Source organism: Neofelis nebulosa, chromosome 9 (assembly GCF_028018385.1).
Source record: "Neofelis nebulosa isolate mNeoNeb1 chromosome 9, mNeoNeb1.pri, whole genome shotgun sequence".
In the NCBI taxonomy this organism is placed as follows: domain Eukaryota; kingdom Metazoa; phylum Chordata; class Mammalia; order Carnivora; family Felidae; genus Neofelis; species Neofelis nebulosa.
In genome coordinates this window covers 37594622-37611197 of record NC_080790.1, presented here as the reverse complement: position 1 = coordinate 37611197, position 16576 = coordinate 37594622, and the positions used below count along the sequence as shown (strand labels likewise).

The 16576-nt window shown below is 42.1% G+C and overlaps 2 protein-coding genes across 4 annotated transcripts in view; both read right to left on the bottom strand.

Annotated features, from left to right (window-relative positions):
• TMEM87B (transmembrane protein 87B) overlaps nucleotides 1–10705 on the bottom strand; it is a 48683-nt gene extending 37978 nt beyond the window's left edge. For all 3 annotated transcript variants that reach the window (XM_058683291.1, XM_058683290.1, XM_058683292.1), the window contains exons 1-3: nucleotides 10324–10705; nucleotides 6675–6735; nucleotides 1416–1507 (exon numbers count right to left, since the gene is read on the bottom strand). In XM_058683291.1, the coding sequence (XP_058539274.1) occupies nucleotides 1416–1507; nucleotides 6675–6735; nucleotides 10324–10518 (348 nt within the window). In that variant the 5' untranslated portion in view covers nucleotides 10519–10705. The remainder of the gene's footprint in view (nucleotides 1–1415; nucleotides 1508–6674; nucleotides 6736–10323) is intronic.
• Nucleotides 10706–12144: 1439 nt separating this feature from the next.
• MERTK (MER proto-oncogene, tyrosine kinase) overlaps nucleotides 12145–16576 on the bottom strand; it is a 152111-nt gene continuing 147679 nt past the window's right edge. Inside the window, exon 19 of the mRNA XM_058683288.1 lies at nucleotides 12145–12344. Within this exon, the coding sequence (XP_058539271.1) occupies nucleotides 12311–12344 (34 nt within the window). The 3' untranslated portion in view covers nucleotides 12145–12310. The remainder of the gene's footprint in view (nucleotides 12345–16576) is intronic.

The following is a 16576-nucleotide window of genomic DNA, read 5'->3' as shown; positions in this document are numbered from 1 at the left end:
AGATCAAAAGTTATCATTACCAAAAATGGGACAAACCCGAATTCTTTGGTACTCCTGCCAAAAATATAACCAGAATCTAATCAAGAGGAAACATGAGAAGTGCTGGAACTGAGGGACATTTTATAAAAATAAGTGGCTTGTATACTTCAAATATATCAGTGTCATATTGTGAAAGACAAAAAACAAAAACAAAAACAGAACACTGTAGAAATGCACTGTGACCCTAGATTGGATCTTGTACCAGGAAAAAAAAATACAACAAACTGCCAAAAAGGATGTTTTGGGAACACCGGCAAAACTTTAATAAGATCTGTTTGTTAGATAATAATTTTGTATCAATGTTAAATTCCCTCAATTTTATCACTGCACTGTGCAAGCTAAGTGAACACCTTTGTTCTTAGGAAACACACTGAAGTATTTAATTTTTTTTTTAACATTTATCTATTTTTGAGAGACAGAGAGAGGCAGAGCATGAGCAGGCGAGTGGGAGAGAGAGAGAGAGAGATACAGAATCTGAAGCAGGCTCCGGGCTCTGAGCTGTCAGCACAGAGCGTGACACAGGCTCAAACTCACGAACTGCGAGACCACGACCTGAGCTAAAGTCAGACGCTCAACCAACTGAGCCACCCAGGCATCCCAGGACACACTGAAGTATTTAGTATTTAGTATGTAGGGGTGAAATAACAGGGAATAAAGTCACAAAGGCAATATTTGAGGACAATGGCACCTTTCACCCCAAATGGAAAGACAATACAGATAAAAGTATGGAAATGCACACGATTCATGCTAGGAGCACACAAACAACAGAGAAGCCGTGAAGGAAATGACTGTGAGCAACCATCAGGAGACCTGTCACAGGAGAACACCTTGCTGAGCCCAGTGGACCCTGCAGGGGAAGAAGAAACCCAGTGGGGCCTCTTTTCTCTTCTTATACCCTCCCCCTTCTTTCCTTGGCAGGGGTGGGTGGTGGGGGGGGCGGTCTCCTTTCCCCTCACCTCTTTGCGAGATCTACTTCTACTCACTAAAGCTACCTGACTTCACTAAAGTTCTAGGTGTCCTGTCACCAATTTTTTGAATGAAGTAAAACTTTCACATTTCGTTCTTAAACTGTGTTGATTTTTATTTGTATGTGACCCACAACATCTTTATCTACAGTTCCTACATGACTGATTTAAATATTTACTAACATTTCTCTCAAGACAAAAAGGAAACTAAAAGATTTGTTTCCTTCTCAGAAGGTATACACTTTGATAAAAATTAAAACATTTCTTGCCTAAGTCCCAAAATAAATCTGTGGCACTTTTAAAACTACAATCCACATTTCTGGCCTCCTCACCTGAGGAGCTAATAAATCTTTATACTCATAATTTTTCCTTCATACCTTTACGTACCTTAAAAATTTGCATTTTACTTACCTCCAGCTTAGAATATTCATTCTGACAGGTATGATACTTCAAATACCACTCGATGGTAAACTTCACAGGCCCAGAACAACTGAATGACTTAACTGTTTAGAAAAAAGAAAGTCTTATTGTACAACAATCCTATATGTACTCCTATGTAAGCTTTCAGGTTTCAAGAATGCAACTTAAAATAGGTTACTATAATGAAACAATGAATAAAATAGTACCTAATTTCTCCCCAAAATCACTGCAAAATGAGATAAGTTCATTAAATTAAATTATTATAGTTAACCAAATACTATTCATTTAATCTGTACGTTAAATCCAGCACTAAAATCAACTGAGTAACGGAATATGCTAAGTCACTGCTCACCGCACTCTAAACTCTTCTCTTCACTAACTTATTCATTCAAAAAATACTGAGTGAGCACCCCTTGTGTGCCAGAAAGAGACATAATGGTAAACGAAAACAACCCCTGTCCTTGATATTAGAGGTACTGGCCAGGGGAGGGATAACAGTGAAATAGGCACCTTAGACAGAATAAGGGGCTGAGAACAGGGAGTCAGAGGAGCCCCGAGCAGGGCACCTGGCATAGTCTAGGAGGGCATAAAGAAGGGGTGCTGACATGCTTACTGGTGGAGGAGACCTCTAATGTGAGAGCAGGAGTTAGCTAGGTGATGAGGAGGGCAGAGACAGTATATGCAAATGCTCAGGGCAGGGTATGTGAGAGCAGGCATGAGTATGACACCTGAAAATAGTTTGCTATGGTCAGAACACAGACTGGGGAAAGAGGGAAGAGCTGAAGCTGGAGTAGAGTGCTGGAGAAAAGTCATAAGGGGTACTATGCTTTGCTAAGGAGTTTTCCTTTATTTTGAATGTTACAAAGTAACACCAAATATTTCAGGTAGGAGGGTAACGTGATTAGACAGACTGAAAAGGATTAAGTCTAGAATTAGGAAGAGCTCTTTTGGGAGTGTCATCACAACATGGCAGCTGGCTTCCCACAGAATAGGTCATCAGAGAGAAAGAGCAAAGAAGAAGCCACAGTATCTTTTATGACCTAGTTTCAGAAGTGATATGCCATTAGCTCTATCATATTTCTTGGTTAGACCAACCTTGATACAATATGGTAGGGGACTACATAAGGACATGAATACCAGGAGGCTGGGATCACTGTGAACCAGAAGGGAACCACTGGTAACCAGAAGGAATCCAAACCGAGCCCCGAGACTGCAGTTCAAGAAGCTGAGGCTGTTAGAATTTCTGGGGGAGAATACTCAAGAGCTGGAACCTGCACAGAGAGAGAGAGTAAAAGAAATCTGGACAGAGATACTACTGAGCCTGCCTGCATGGCAGCCAGCCCATGCATAGAAAGAAGCCCAATCATTCTCAGAGGTCATACAGGGCTGGTAACTGTTTGAGTTTCCACTAGCAAGAGTGGAGGGGCCTCATTAAATATACCAAGCATTCAGGAGAAATGTAGCAGGGTCATATCTTAGAAGTGGTGCTAAGTTGGCCCTACAGTTAAAGCTACTCCAGATCCATCCTGAAAGAAATTAAACACAAAACTGGAAAAGATCAAACTCACCCAAAAGAAACTCAGCTGTCTGGCAGAACAAAGTCAAAGGAATACAACTATATAACACAATTACAGCACTTAAGAAGCTAACATTCATGATATCCACCATCCAACCAAAACCCTAGACAGAAAAAGAAAAAACTAACTCATAATCATGATAGATTAGTCATTATGATAAAAATGGAAGGGAAAAAGATGATTAGCAGAGAAGAATATTAAAGCTGTTATAAATATTTTCCATATGCTGAAAGATGTAAAGGAAAATATGAAAATATTGAGAAAGAAGATATTAAAAAACAAACTTCTAGAGATTAAAAAAATTACAATATCCAAGTAAGAAGTTCACTTTATGAGACTAACAGGAGATTAAATACTGGAGAAGAAAAAATCACTGAATTTGAAGACAAAGCAATAGAAAGATTCAAAATGAAGCACAGAAAGAGACTGAAAAAAAATTAACAAGGCCTCAGTGATCTGTGAGACAATATCAAGCAGTCTAACATATATGCAAATTGAGCCCCAGAGAGGGAGGACAGGGAAGTGGGGACAGAGTATCTAAATCCATAATCCAATGTAAAAGATGAGATTTTTTTCAGTGTGGATATCCAGTTGTTCCAGCATCATTTATTGAAAAGACTATTCTCTCTCTAAAGAATTATCTTGGCATCTTTGTTGAGAAGCAACTGACCTCATAAATGTGGGTTTATTTCTGGGCTCTCTGATTTTTTTTTTTAATTTTTTTTTTTTTTTTTTTTTTTTTTAATTTTTTTTTTTCAACGTTTTTTATTTATTTTTGGGACAGAGAGAGACAGAGCATGAACGGGGGAGGGGCAGAGAGAGAGGGAGACACAGAATCGGAAACAGGCTCCAGGCTCCGAGCCATCAGCCCAGAGCCTGACGCGGGGCTCGAACTCACGGACCGCGAGATCGTGACCTGGCTGAAGTCGGACGCTTAACCGACTGCGCCACCCAGGCGCCCCTTTTTTTAATTTTTTAATATTTATTTATTTTTGAAAGAGAGAGACAAAGCATGAGTGGAGGAGGGGCAGAGAGAGACAGAGACAGAATCTGAAGCAGGCTCCAGGCTTTGAGGGGTCAGCACAGAGCCTGACATGGGGCTCAAACCCATGCGCCATGAGAACATAACCTGAGCAGAAGTCAGATGCCTAACCCACTGAGCCACCCAGGCACCCCTCTGATCTGTTTCATTGTTCTATGTATCTATCCTTATGCTAGTACCACACTGCTACAGTTACTGAAGCTTTATGTAGGTTTTGAAATAAAACAGTAAAAGTCTTCCAACTTTGTTCTTTTTCTAAAATTGCTTTGGCTATTCTAGGTTCTTTGCACTTGCATATAAATTTTAGATACAGCTAGTCAATTTCTACATAAAAGTCAGCTTAGATTTTGATTGAAATTAGCTGAATTTACAGACCAATCTGGGAAAACAGACAGTATAACAGTAGCTACAGAGTTTTCATAGATGTCTTTACCAGCTTAAGGAAGTTCCTTCTATTTCTAGTTTTCTAAGAGTTTTTATCATGAATGGGTGTTGAATTTTTTCAAATATTTTTCTGTACATATTCAGATGACTATATAGCATATTTCTTTTATTCTGTGTAGGGGGTGAATAACATTGAGAGATTTTCAGCAGCAATTCCACAAGACTACCTCTTGAATGGGCTACCAAAAGAGGGGTCGCCTAAAGGAAAGTCAGATGTCTCATCTACCAAACAGCAGGGACACATATCCAAGGGACTAATTCTTAGATTTTTGCAGGCATTAAAATTGGTTCTGTGAGAACACAGAGCCTCATTCTCACTCCTTCATTACAACACCAATTTAGATGTATAATCTGGAATGTCCAATTACTGCTTCAAATGAACAGTAACTGTAAAGTGGCTGTGTAATGATTAACTCTCTCCCTTCAGCATGTCTTCCTGGATACCCAAAGGTGATGAAAGCTGCTTGATGAGCATGGCACCAGAATGAAGGCTCAGATGGATACTACGTCTACATCTATCAGCCACATGTCCCACCTACAGTCACAGCTCAAGAAGACCTCTCTCTCAGGGCGCCTGGGTGGCTCAGTCGGGTAAGCGTCTGACTTCGGCTCAGGTCACGATCTCACCCTTCCTGAGTTCGAGCCTTATGTCAGGCTTTGTGCTGACAGCTCAGAGCCTGAAGCCTGCTTCAGACCTGCGTCTCCCTCTTTTTCTGCCCCTCCCCTGCTCATACTCTATCTCTCTTTCTCTCTCTCAAAAATAAACATTAAAAAAAAAAAGAAGACCTCTCTCTCATCGGTGCTACTAGACACTGTATGCTTTACTTAACTAAACCCTCACATATATATTTTTTATGCTTTTACTGTTAACTGTCTTCTGCCTCATTCTTTCTTTAGATATATTAATACCACTGTCTTGAGTGTGGTCTACTCTTAGCTGATCTCAGATATTAGGTATGATTTTTTAAAATCAGATTATGTGTTTCACTGGTCCATATCACTTTTCCCCCCCCCATGTAATTTTTTTTTTGTCTGCAACAGTCTCCTAAGTCTTACTTGTCTAGCCACTGAAATCTGAATTCACTAAAGTAGTTAGATGCCAATTTTTTTCCCCTCACCCACCTTGGACTTCAATTTCCTCTTACCAAGTTGTTATCACCACTGATGATATCAATGAACTGCTTTGAACCACCTCTCCTGTCTAGCTGATGGCTGGACATACAGCAGAATCACCCAACAAATGACCTGAGCATACTGTGATAGAGAAAAGGGGCATGGCTTTGGATCCCCAGGAAGCCAATTTGCTTTACCCAACAAAAAACTACTCCTTATGCCAAAACTTTAACCTTGGCAGCTAATTTACCTAGTCAAGTTACTGGAAACACTAAGAGGAGTTAGACCACAGTAAATATGATCTGCTATAAATTCATCAAAAATACTGAAAACCTTGGGTGGCTCAGTTGGTTAAGTGTCTGACTTCGGTTCAAGTCATAATCTCAGGGTTCGTGAGTTTGAGCCCCTCATCGGGCTTGCTGCTGTCAGTTGAAAGCCCGCTTTGGACCCTCTGTCTCCTTCTCTCTTTGCCCCTCTCAAAATAAAACACTAAAAAAAAAAAATCTATAAAAATTAAAAAAAATATTTTGAAAACCTCAAGATCTATGAGAACCTGGTAGTTCTCACACATGGGCATTTACATAGAGAACATAGTCCCTAACAAATAAGTTCACTTTCATAAGCTCTAAAATCCTAATTAAAATGCTAGTATGTAGTAATTTTTACTGTATTCTATGATGATGGATATATTTATAAAAATTTCAGGGGCATAAAGGCTTTACCCCAATCACGACATTTCATATACTCATAAAAGGAATTTATCTAGTTTTAAAAGCTGGGATTCAGAGTCAAATTTCACAGAAGCCTACTTTATTACACATTAATTATAATTTTTAAAGATCAATTCATATTACATTTTTTGAGACAGGATCAGAGAAATCTATTCTTGAAAATAACCAAGTCTTCACTGAAACAAAAGAAACCCTGAAAATTTTAGAACCACTTAAAAACAAGTATTTAGCCTAGTTTAAAATATATATTAGTTTTAGTAACATATCAGTTTCTGTTATATTACACGAGGTTATTCATTTATAATGTACTGTTATATTAATATTATTAGTTTATTGTACTTACCAGAAAACCTGATTTCTGTAGAGTTAAACGCAGTTTTCCTAAATATCAAAGGTCCTGATTTCTAAAATGAAAACACAAGGAAATACAGAATAATCTAGTTAAAGTTTTTTTCTCTATTCAGGAGTACAGTTTTACCCTGGAGAATATACAGTTCTAACTCTCACACTCCTGTGACCAGAGTGATTTTTTAAAAATAATTTTTAAGTAATTTTTAAAAAATTAAAATAATTTTTAAAATCTGGTCATATCACCCGCTTGCTTAAAATCCTGTTCCATGTATCTAACTGTCTACTAGGCTGCGGACTGCCCCTGCCTCTAGCATCTCAGCGGGGACCAGCATCACACAGAGGGTCAGGGCTGCTGCCTGCACCATCGCTGCCGCTCGGACAGGGGTCCTACCTGTGCATCTGCAGTTGCTCTCGCGATACTGGTGTGAATGTACTTTTGATAAAACAACCATCCTTCTCCCTAACTGTGTACTTACAACAGAACCGATTCTTACTGCCACTTACAGGTCCCTGCATAGTCAAAGTCCTGCCCACCTGTGTTAGCACCTTTCTCTCAGTGCTTCAAAAGCAGGATACTCCTTCCTGCCCTCAGGAACCTGAAAATTGACTGAAAAAACCCTTCCCTGTCACTTTCCTCATCTTGTTCGTGACTTCTTACCCTTCTCAGCCCAGTTCAAGAGTCCCTTCCTCAGGAAGTCTTCCTTGACGCTCCACACCAGGCCAGGCCTTCCCTTCCATGGTCTCTAGGACCCATCCTTCACAACCCTTGCCACAACTAAAACGAAATAATCTATCACTTGGTTATTTAATGAACGCCCTCACCAAGAATAAAAACGCTGTGAGAAGGGATTGTGTTCAATGAACAAGTGGTTAGGAACGAAAGAAAAAGGCTGATGACAGACAGCTCTTTCTTGATAGCCTCCCACCCCAACGCAGTTTCAACAACAAAACCCCCAGCCCGGACCCCTCCTCTGAGCTCCGGATCCGCCTACCCAACCGCCTCAAGGTCATGTCCACGAGGATGTTCAACAGACATTCCACACTAACCTGTCCTAAACCAGATACGGTCCTCTCTGCTCCTCGCCAACTCTTCCTACACTGCCCGTGTTGGCTGCAGGCGATGCCATCTTCAGTCACCTCAGCCTTGGCTCCTTCCAGTCTCTCACCTCCATTGCCCAACCCCCAAAGCACGCCTACTTGATCTCACAAACACTTCCCAAATGTAGCTCTTCCTCTCCATCCCTGCCACCACTGCTCCAATTCAGGCTCTGAACATCTTCTGCCTACAGTTCTGCAATAGCTGGTATTTCTGCCCCAGATCTGAGCCTGTAATTCATCCTGATATAGCAGCCGCAGTGATTGGTACTTATGTCTAAAATCCTTGATGGCTCTCCCTCATTCACACCCAAAATTTGTTCCTGGTGGCCTATTCCAACCTTTAAATGGGCTTTCTGTGAATCAGCAGGACCCTTTCGAAAAAAGTTTTGAATTAGTTGACATGATGAAAAGGTGGATTCTAGCTTCACATTTCACAAAAGGAGACCTGGCAATTCTGTGCCTACACCGCCATATAATATCCACCTGCTGGAGCCGAATGGTAGCTGCCCTCTTCAGAAGAAGCATGTAATCTACAGTCCACCGCTCTCCCCAGCATCCCCTCCAGTCCTAACTCTAGCTCACTGCACTAAATATCACTGGCCTCAGACCCTGCAGGTCCTGGAGTCTAGACCCCTAGCCATAGGCCCAGGGCCAAGCAAGCTCTGGAAGGTTTATGGTGGCCTGAGTCACTCTAACACTCCTACCAGAGCCTCACTCAGCAGAAATATTAAGAATTTCCTGCATCACTGCTGCTCTACTCCCTCCTTCTTCCTCACTGAGGTAACATCTACTCATTTTTTAAGACCCAGCCAGGCACCAACTCTAGGAAGCGGGATTAGGTGACCCCCCTCAGTGCTCCAGCAATATCCTAAGAATGCTGCCTTGTAGGCAATCACTATTCATGAATCTGCTGTTCCTACCACTGTGTGAGCTTCTTGAGAGAAGGGACTGTTGGCTAAAATTCATCTTTGCAACAGCAGTGGCCAGCCAGTCTAATACCGAAGGTGCTCAAACTATTTGTTGACCTTTACAATCAAAAGAAGCACTGCTTGAGACATCTGCAGTACAGATTAATGAAAGGCTTGCTCTCCTTTCTTGTGCTGAAGGACAAGTTCCGACAACTTGAAATGGGGGGAAAAAATCAGCCTACTCCCTGCAAAGCAGGGCTTCACAGACTGCTACTGACCTCACGCGGGATCCAAGGAAAAAATTACCTTCCTCATTCAGGAAGCAAAGTCATTCTTTCTGCAGGCCCTTTGGAGTTGCACTGTTTAAAGTATAGTTGGCAAAGATCTTTACAGATACGGTCAAGGAGTTGAACAATCTGTGCACAGCTCATTCACTTCCAATATTGTCTACTCTTAGTCTCTGTGATACTGTCATTCATTCACCAGAGAAGCAGCATGAACCCATGAGTGTAGCTCTTGGACTTTTCTGTTTACTGTCCAGAGAAATTCAGTAACAGAGATGCACACACTATTATCACTGGTGCATATAATGAAGGACCCTGGAAGAAATGGTAGCACTGGGTCTTAAAAACTGAGAAAGAGACCAACTTTCCTTCCTGTATAGTTTCTATGCTGTAGGAAGTATTTGCAGCCTCTGGTACTAAATGTTTCTGGTTGAGTAAATCAAAATATAAGTTTTGCCTTTAGGACTTAGACATCATTTCAATGCATATGGAAAATAATCATCTCAAAACAGAGCTGGGTGAGTCATCTGACTCCAGAGAAGATGATAAGGCCTCTTCCTGATTTCCTGCCCCTCTTTAGCAAAATTTTCCAAAATGCTACTCTTGCCTCACTCCTACATCATCTCATGCAACTACCAGATGCCAAGTTCTCAAATATCCTGCCCTGGAAAGGAAGTTTCCACACAGTCATGCCTCCAGCCTAGCCTTTCAAACGCTCCTTAATCACACATCCCACCCCATCTCCACACACACATTCCCCGAACTGTGACTGACAGGAGCCCCCGAGAAATTCAGGAACCGCAGAAGAGGGAAAGAGGGGTGGGGTAGCTCTCGCATTTAAAGAAGAAAACGAAAGCGGCGCACACACACTTTTTAAATTTGTGCTGAGAGCAAAGCCTGGGAAAGTCCTTCCTGTGGCCTCACGGGTGTGGCCCTCTGGCTGCACCCGGCCCGAGGTGGGGTCAAAAGGCAAAGATGCCGGCAGGAGTGCCAAGGAATCGGGGGGCTCGGGTCTGAATAAACGACGACCTGATCTAACCAGAGCGCGTCAGAGCACAGCCAGGACTTAGGGAAAGGCAATCCGCAGGAACAGCAGCAGCGCGCAGAAGGGAGAACCGACCCCGTGCACTAGCTTCACTGAGCTTCCCCACAGCCCAAGTCCAGCCGGAGGAGGGAGGTCTCCACGCCCGTTAACAGACGAAAGGCTCAGGGGGCGTATCAGGGACCCGGAGCAGGCCCGGCAAAGACCAGATGAACAAGTCCAGGGCCTGGAACCGGGGTCTGAAGGAGTCCCGGCGAGGACCCTGAGGGCCCGAGACGCGCCACGCCTCTGTCTTGACATTCCACTTACGTCGCTGATCGTCGCTGCCCAGAGCCCGAGCTCGGGGACGGCGACCACAGCCGCCGGGGCCCAGCACAGGAGGCAGAGGGCGACGCGAAGCAGCGGGGTCCCGGCAAAGAGGCGGCGGCGGGGCGGGACCCGGGCTCCGAAGCGGCAGGCGGCGGCCATCTTGACACGGAAGCCGCACCTGGCGCTCCTGGACATCCGCCACGCCCCGGGTCCGCACCTGGTGCGGCTCCGCCCCCGGGAGGCGGGTTCGGGTCGTGTGGTGTGGCTCCGACAGGGAGGTGGAGACGGGGTTTAGGCTTGGACGGGGAGGTGCGGTTCGGACCCGGGAAGCGGAGCCCAGGAGTGGAGCTAGAAGGAGACAGAGCGCGGCAAGGGGGGTAGGGGGTGGGAGGGGTGAGAGGGGTGGGAGGGGTGGGAGGGGTGGGTGGGCCAGAGCGTGGAGGCGAGCTTCAGGGCCCGGCCGGAGTCGGGAGGCGGGGTCGGGAGAAGAGCTGAGGGGCGGGACTATTGGGGGGGGGGGGGGGGGCGCGGGAGGAGATATGAGTGGGGGCGGGGCTTGGGGCCGGGCCGGAGTGTGGAGGCGGGGCCGGGAGAACAGGCGGGGCGTGGGCGGGACCGTATTGGGGGCGGGACCGGCCAGGGGTGAAAGGTCAAGTTCCAGACTTCACTATGGTTGTGGTCTGATGCTTAATGGAGAATATGGAATGGAGTTTCGTGCTGAAGTTTTCTGCTCCTTGTGTTTCAGTTTCTTGCATCCTATGCACGTGCCCCTATCCCAGTCCTCACAGCTCAAGGGAAACTGTTCTCTTAATTCATGGAAAGTGGTCTGGAAAGTACTTTGAAGTCAGGGTCAGTTGAACCCAAGGCATTGTGTTGTAAGCATAACTTGGTAGCACAGTAGTAATTTTCAGACAAATACAGCCGCCTGATTACTTAAACCTAAAAGGACTTAAATTTGTCTTACTGTGTACTTTGCCTAGCATTTTCGCCTTTGAAAGCTTGCTGTCAGAGAGAACTACTTTATTATCAAATGTAAATAATGTCTAGAGGGAGAATACAATCCTCGATTAATATTGTTCTAATGTAAAATAGGACTGATTTACAGTCAAGAGGTTCTGTTTGCCTTATCAGTCACCCTCATTCACCCTAGTCACTTATTCAGCCAATCATTATTGAGGGTCTAGTCTAGAGAGGTTTGAGTTGAGAGTCTTGTGTATTTATAAATATGAAGATTGAGGGGTGCCTGGGTGGCTCAGTTGGTTAAGCATCTGGTTTTGGCTCAGGTCATGATCTCGCGGTCCGTGAGTTCGAGCCCCACGTCGGGCTCAGAGCCTGGAGCCTGTTTCAGATTCTGTGTGTTTCTCTGACCCTCCCCCGTTCATGCTCTGTCTCTCTCTGTCTCAAAAATAAATAAACATTTAAAAAAAAATGATAAATGTGAAGATTGAATGTATGATAGTTCCTTTTCACAAGAATCTTGTGATTATATATCATATGTTTTTATTGTGTCAAATTTTTATTGTTTACTAATGCTTTGTATAGACAGACCCCTTGTTATACAACCATCAAAATTCAAGGGCCCTAAGAAATAGGTTCCTAGAACACTAGCCAATCCTCACCAGTAGGTGGCACTAGCATTTTGAAGATATTTTACATAAAAATCGTGGTTTTGTAATCCTGAGTTTTTAGCGTCCAATTGATGATGCTATAGATACCTCTAATTTAAATCATTAGAACCTTAATTCAGGCAACATATATTATGTACCTTAGTGCTAGGTATTGTACATTTGTACAGATTGCTGGCAATTGACTTAGCAAGGATTTTACATTATTAAAGAACAAGTCCTTTTATTTGTCATTTAGATTTTGTGGCTATTCTATTAAAACCTAGTTTCCAAGGCAGATTAGAACTACTGTCATTGGCTTGAGCAAATCAAGCAGCACTGGTATCTCCTACATCCAAGGCATTACCTGGTCAGGGATAAGATCAGTACGGCATAGTCTCTGTCATCACTGTGAGGCTGTAAAAAAGATGTGCACATGTAAAAAGCCAATAATACAAGGCAGAATGGGTAAAGCCTTGAACTGTGGATATCAAAGGTGTACAGGGGTAAGTTGGTTATTTTTTTCAAGAGTCCTTATCTTTTAGCGATTTCCTTCATATGAGTTTGCCCAGAAGCAGACCCTGAGATAAAAATTTGAGTAGTAGTTCATTTGGGAGGTGCAGCACCAGCAGGGGAGGATTATGGGCTGAATTTTTCATCCAAATTTCATATGCTAAAGTCTTAACCCCAATACCTCAGAACGTGACTGTCTTTGGAGATAGGGCCTTTAAAGAGGTAATTAAGGTAAAAATGAGGTTGTATAGGTGGGCCCTACTACAGTATGATTGGTGTCCTTATAAGAAGAGGAGATTAGGACACACACACACACAGACCATGTGAAGACACAGGGAGAAGACAGCCATCTATAAGCCCAGAAGAGAGGGGTGCCTGGGTGGCTCAGTTGGTTGAGCGTCTGACTTCGGCTCAGGTCATGATCTCTCAGTTTGTGAGTTTGAGCCCCGTGTCAGAACCCCGTGTCAGAACCCCGTGTCAGAGCCCCGTGTTGGGCTCTGTGCTGACAGTGCGGAGCCTGGAGCCAGCTTCAGATTCTGTCTCCCTCTCTCTGCCCCTTCCCCGCTCATGCTCTGTCTCTCTGTCTCTCAAAAATGAATAAACATTAAAAAAAATTTTTTTTATAAGCCCAGAAGAGAGATTCAGAAGAAACTAACCCTGCTGACATCTTGAACTCTGACACCTTGATGTCAGACTTCTAGCTTCTAGAATCATGAGAAAATACATTATGTTAAGTCGCCCAGTCTGTGGTACTTCGTTATGGCAGCCCTGGAAAACTGATACAGGGAGTGAGCAAATCTGCCAGGGAGGGGATATAGTTAATAAATGGGGCATTATCACATCAGCTACTGCCGTGGGCAAAGGGAACACAGTCCCACTGAGAAACTTGGGAGAAAGATGTGAAGCACAAGCCTCAGAATCACCTCACGCAAGGGATGAAGGAGCTGAGATATTTACATATTTACACCTGTTAGTCTTTGGTTAGGGTCTGCCCCTGGGAGGGCACCAAAGAGACTGCAGTTCCAGGCTGCTGTGAGCGGGGCACAGTAGTTTTCTCCACTTTTGAGGAAAGCCTTTAAGCAAAGAGATGCTAGAGTCAGTTCAGGCACACTGAAGTGAAAAGATAGGAGGAATATGGGGAGGGCACTGACAGGGATCCCTGCAGAAATTCACCCTGAAATACTAACATCAGTGTACATGATGTCTGGGATTTGCTTTAAAATAATACAAGAGGGAGAGAAATGAGTGGGGATACAGATAAAATAAGATTGGCCACGAGTAGACCATTTCCTAAAACGTGGAGATGATGCATGACCCTCCTGCCTACTTTGGTGTAAGTTTAAAATTTTCCATAATAAAACGTTTTGTAAAAGGTACGTTAGAGACCTCTGCTAGCTAGAGCAGTAGGGACCAAATTTACGTTCCTGCCTAAAACAACAACAACAAACAGACCAAATATGTGAAACAACAGTTTTCAAGACTCTGGACATCAGGCAATGGACAATCATTCCTAAGGAAATAAAAAAAGAAAGGTGGGCCCTATGATTGGTTCGGCTTACTAGCTTAAGAAAGTTTCCAGGCCACAATACAGGGAGGAGAAACTAAAGCAGAGCCTGGCAGATTCTCAAGAGTTTAGAAGACTCAGCTAGGAGTCCAATGTGAGTAAGGCAGTTAGTTGGTAGGACTGAATATGGTGAGGAGACAGCTGTACAATGACGGAATCTTGAGATCTAGAGAAGGTCCTCCTCAAATCTTCAGCAGAGAACTGCTCTACACATGAAGAAACTGCCTGAGGCCAAGGAAAGATTCACCAAAAAGAATAAGAAGGAACAGTATTAGAAAGGGCTGGGAAAAGCGCCCGTCCTGATCAGCTAACCTCGGAAATTTTATAATTTACAGGGCAATTGTCTAGAGTACTCAAAAGTTTTTTGCCCCAATGGTGGGGCGTAATTAGCCCTAGATTAAACATGGTTCTTCAGCCCAATTAACAAATCGTAAAAGCAAGACCCAAAAGGTTAGTTTCCAAGTAACTGTATCCTAGAACAAAGCTCAAGGATTATTTATAGGTATATAAAAATCTCCAGCACCCTAGAAGGTCAAATCACAATATCTGTCATCCAACTAAATTCTTGGCAAAGAATTAGGAAAATATAAGGTGTAAGGAGGAGAAAAAAAATCAATTGAAACTGACCTAGAACTGACACATATGTCAGAATGAGCAGAAAAGGATATTAAAAGTCATTGTAACTTAATTCCATATGTTCAAAAGTTAAGTAGAGACATGGAAAATAGAAAAAAGACCAAATTAAGTTTCTAGCAATGCAAAATACAGCATGTGAGACAAAAAAAAATAGACTGGGTGGGATTAATGGCATATTGACTACTGCAGAAGGGAATACTAGTGAACTCGAAGACACAGGAATAAAAATGAATCAAAATCTCAGAAAAGAAAAAGAATGAAAAATAGACTGGGTGGGATTAATGGCATATTGACTACTGCAGAAGGGAATATTAGTGAACTCAAAGACACAGGAATAAAAATGAATCAAAATCTCAGAAAAGAAAAGAATGAAAATCTCAGAAAAGAAAAAGAATGAAAAAATGAAAATTAAACATCAGTAAGCAGTGAGCATCAGTGAGTAGTCAAGTGGCCCAATATATGTGCGATTGGAATCCCAAAAGAAGGGAGAGTCAGAAAAAATTTTTGAATAAATAATGGCTGAAGTTTTCTCAAACTTGGTAAGAACTATAAACTCACAGATCCAAGAAGATCAATTAAGGCCAAACGAAAGAAATCCAAAGATGACACCAAAGCATATCATAAGCAAATTGCATACAATCAGCAATAAAAAAAAAAAAATCTTAAAAGCAGAAAAAAAGGACATGTTAAATACAAAAAACAAAGTGATAAGAATGACACAAATTTCTTGTAGAAACAATAAAAACAAAAAGACAATGGAGAAACATTTTTAAAAGAATTGAAAGAAAAAAATCTTTTAATCTAGACGTCAGTACTCAGCAGAAATATCTTTCAAAAACAAGAGGAATAGTCATTTTCAGATTTAAAAAGCTGTAGAAATTCATCATGAGAAGACCAGCCTGGGAAAAAATGTCTAGAAGATGATTCCAGATAGAATACTGGATTCACACAAAGGAATAAAGAGCAGTGGAAATGGTAACAACATGTAAATATGTGAGATCTTTTCGTATTATTGGAATATCTTTAACAGTTATTTTACTATTTAAACAAATATAATAATATCACCTTGGATTTATCACGTGTGTGAAATAAAATCCATGCAGTAATAGCATAAAGTCCAGAAAGGGAGAAATGGAAATATATTATTGTATGGGTTTTACACTATATTAATAAAAATTTTTTTAATGTTTACTTATTTTTGAGAGAGACAGAGAGAGCATTAGCAGGGGAGGGGAAGGGGTAGAGACAGAGGGAGATACAGAATCTGAAGCAGGCTCCAGGCTCTGAGCTGTCAGCACAGAACCTGACGTGGGGCTCAAAATCACAAACTATGAGATCATGACCTGACGCAAGTCGGTCGCTTAACTGACTGAGCCACCCTGTGCCCCTATACTATATTTTAAATGATATATCACTTGAACAGAGACTGTGATAAATTATGCATATAATTACCAATCTTAAAATAATTACTAGAAGAATAAAAACAGTTACAGCTAATAAATCATGATGGCAGGTAAAATGGAATCATAAAAAATGTTTGATTATTCCAAAAGAAGGCAGAAAGAGTAGAAAAAGGGAATAAAGAACAGGTAGGACAAATACAAAACAAATTGCAAGATGGCTGATTGAAACTCTACCATATCAATAATCATATTAGATGTTAATGGTCTAATTATTTTAATTAAAAGACAGTGATGTCAGATTGGTTGAAAAAAATGCAACTATATGCTGCCTATAAGAGAGGCACCTTAAATATAAAAACACAAATAGGTTAAAATTGAAAAGAATGAAAAATTATAAGATATTCCAGGAAAGCTGGAATGACTATATTAACATCAGGCAAAGTAGATTTCACAGCAGAACATATTATGAGGGATAAAATGAAGGTAATTTCATAATAATAAAGGGGTCACTTCACTGGAAAGACACAACAATT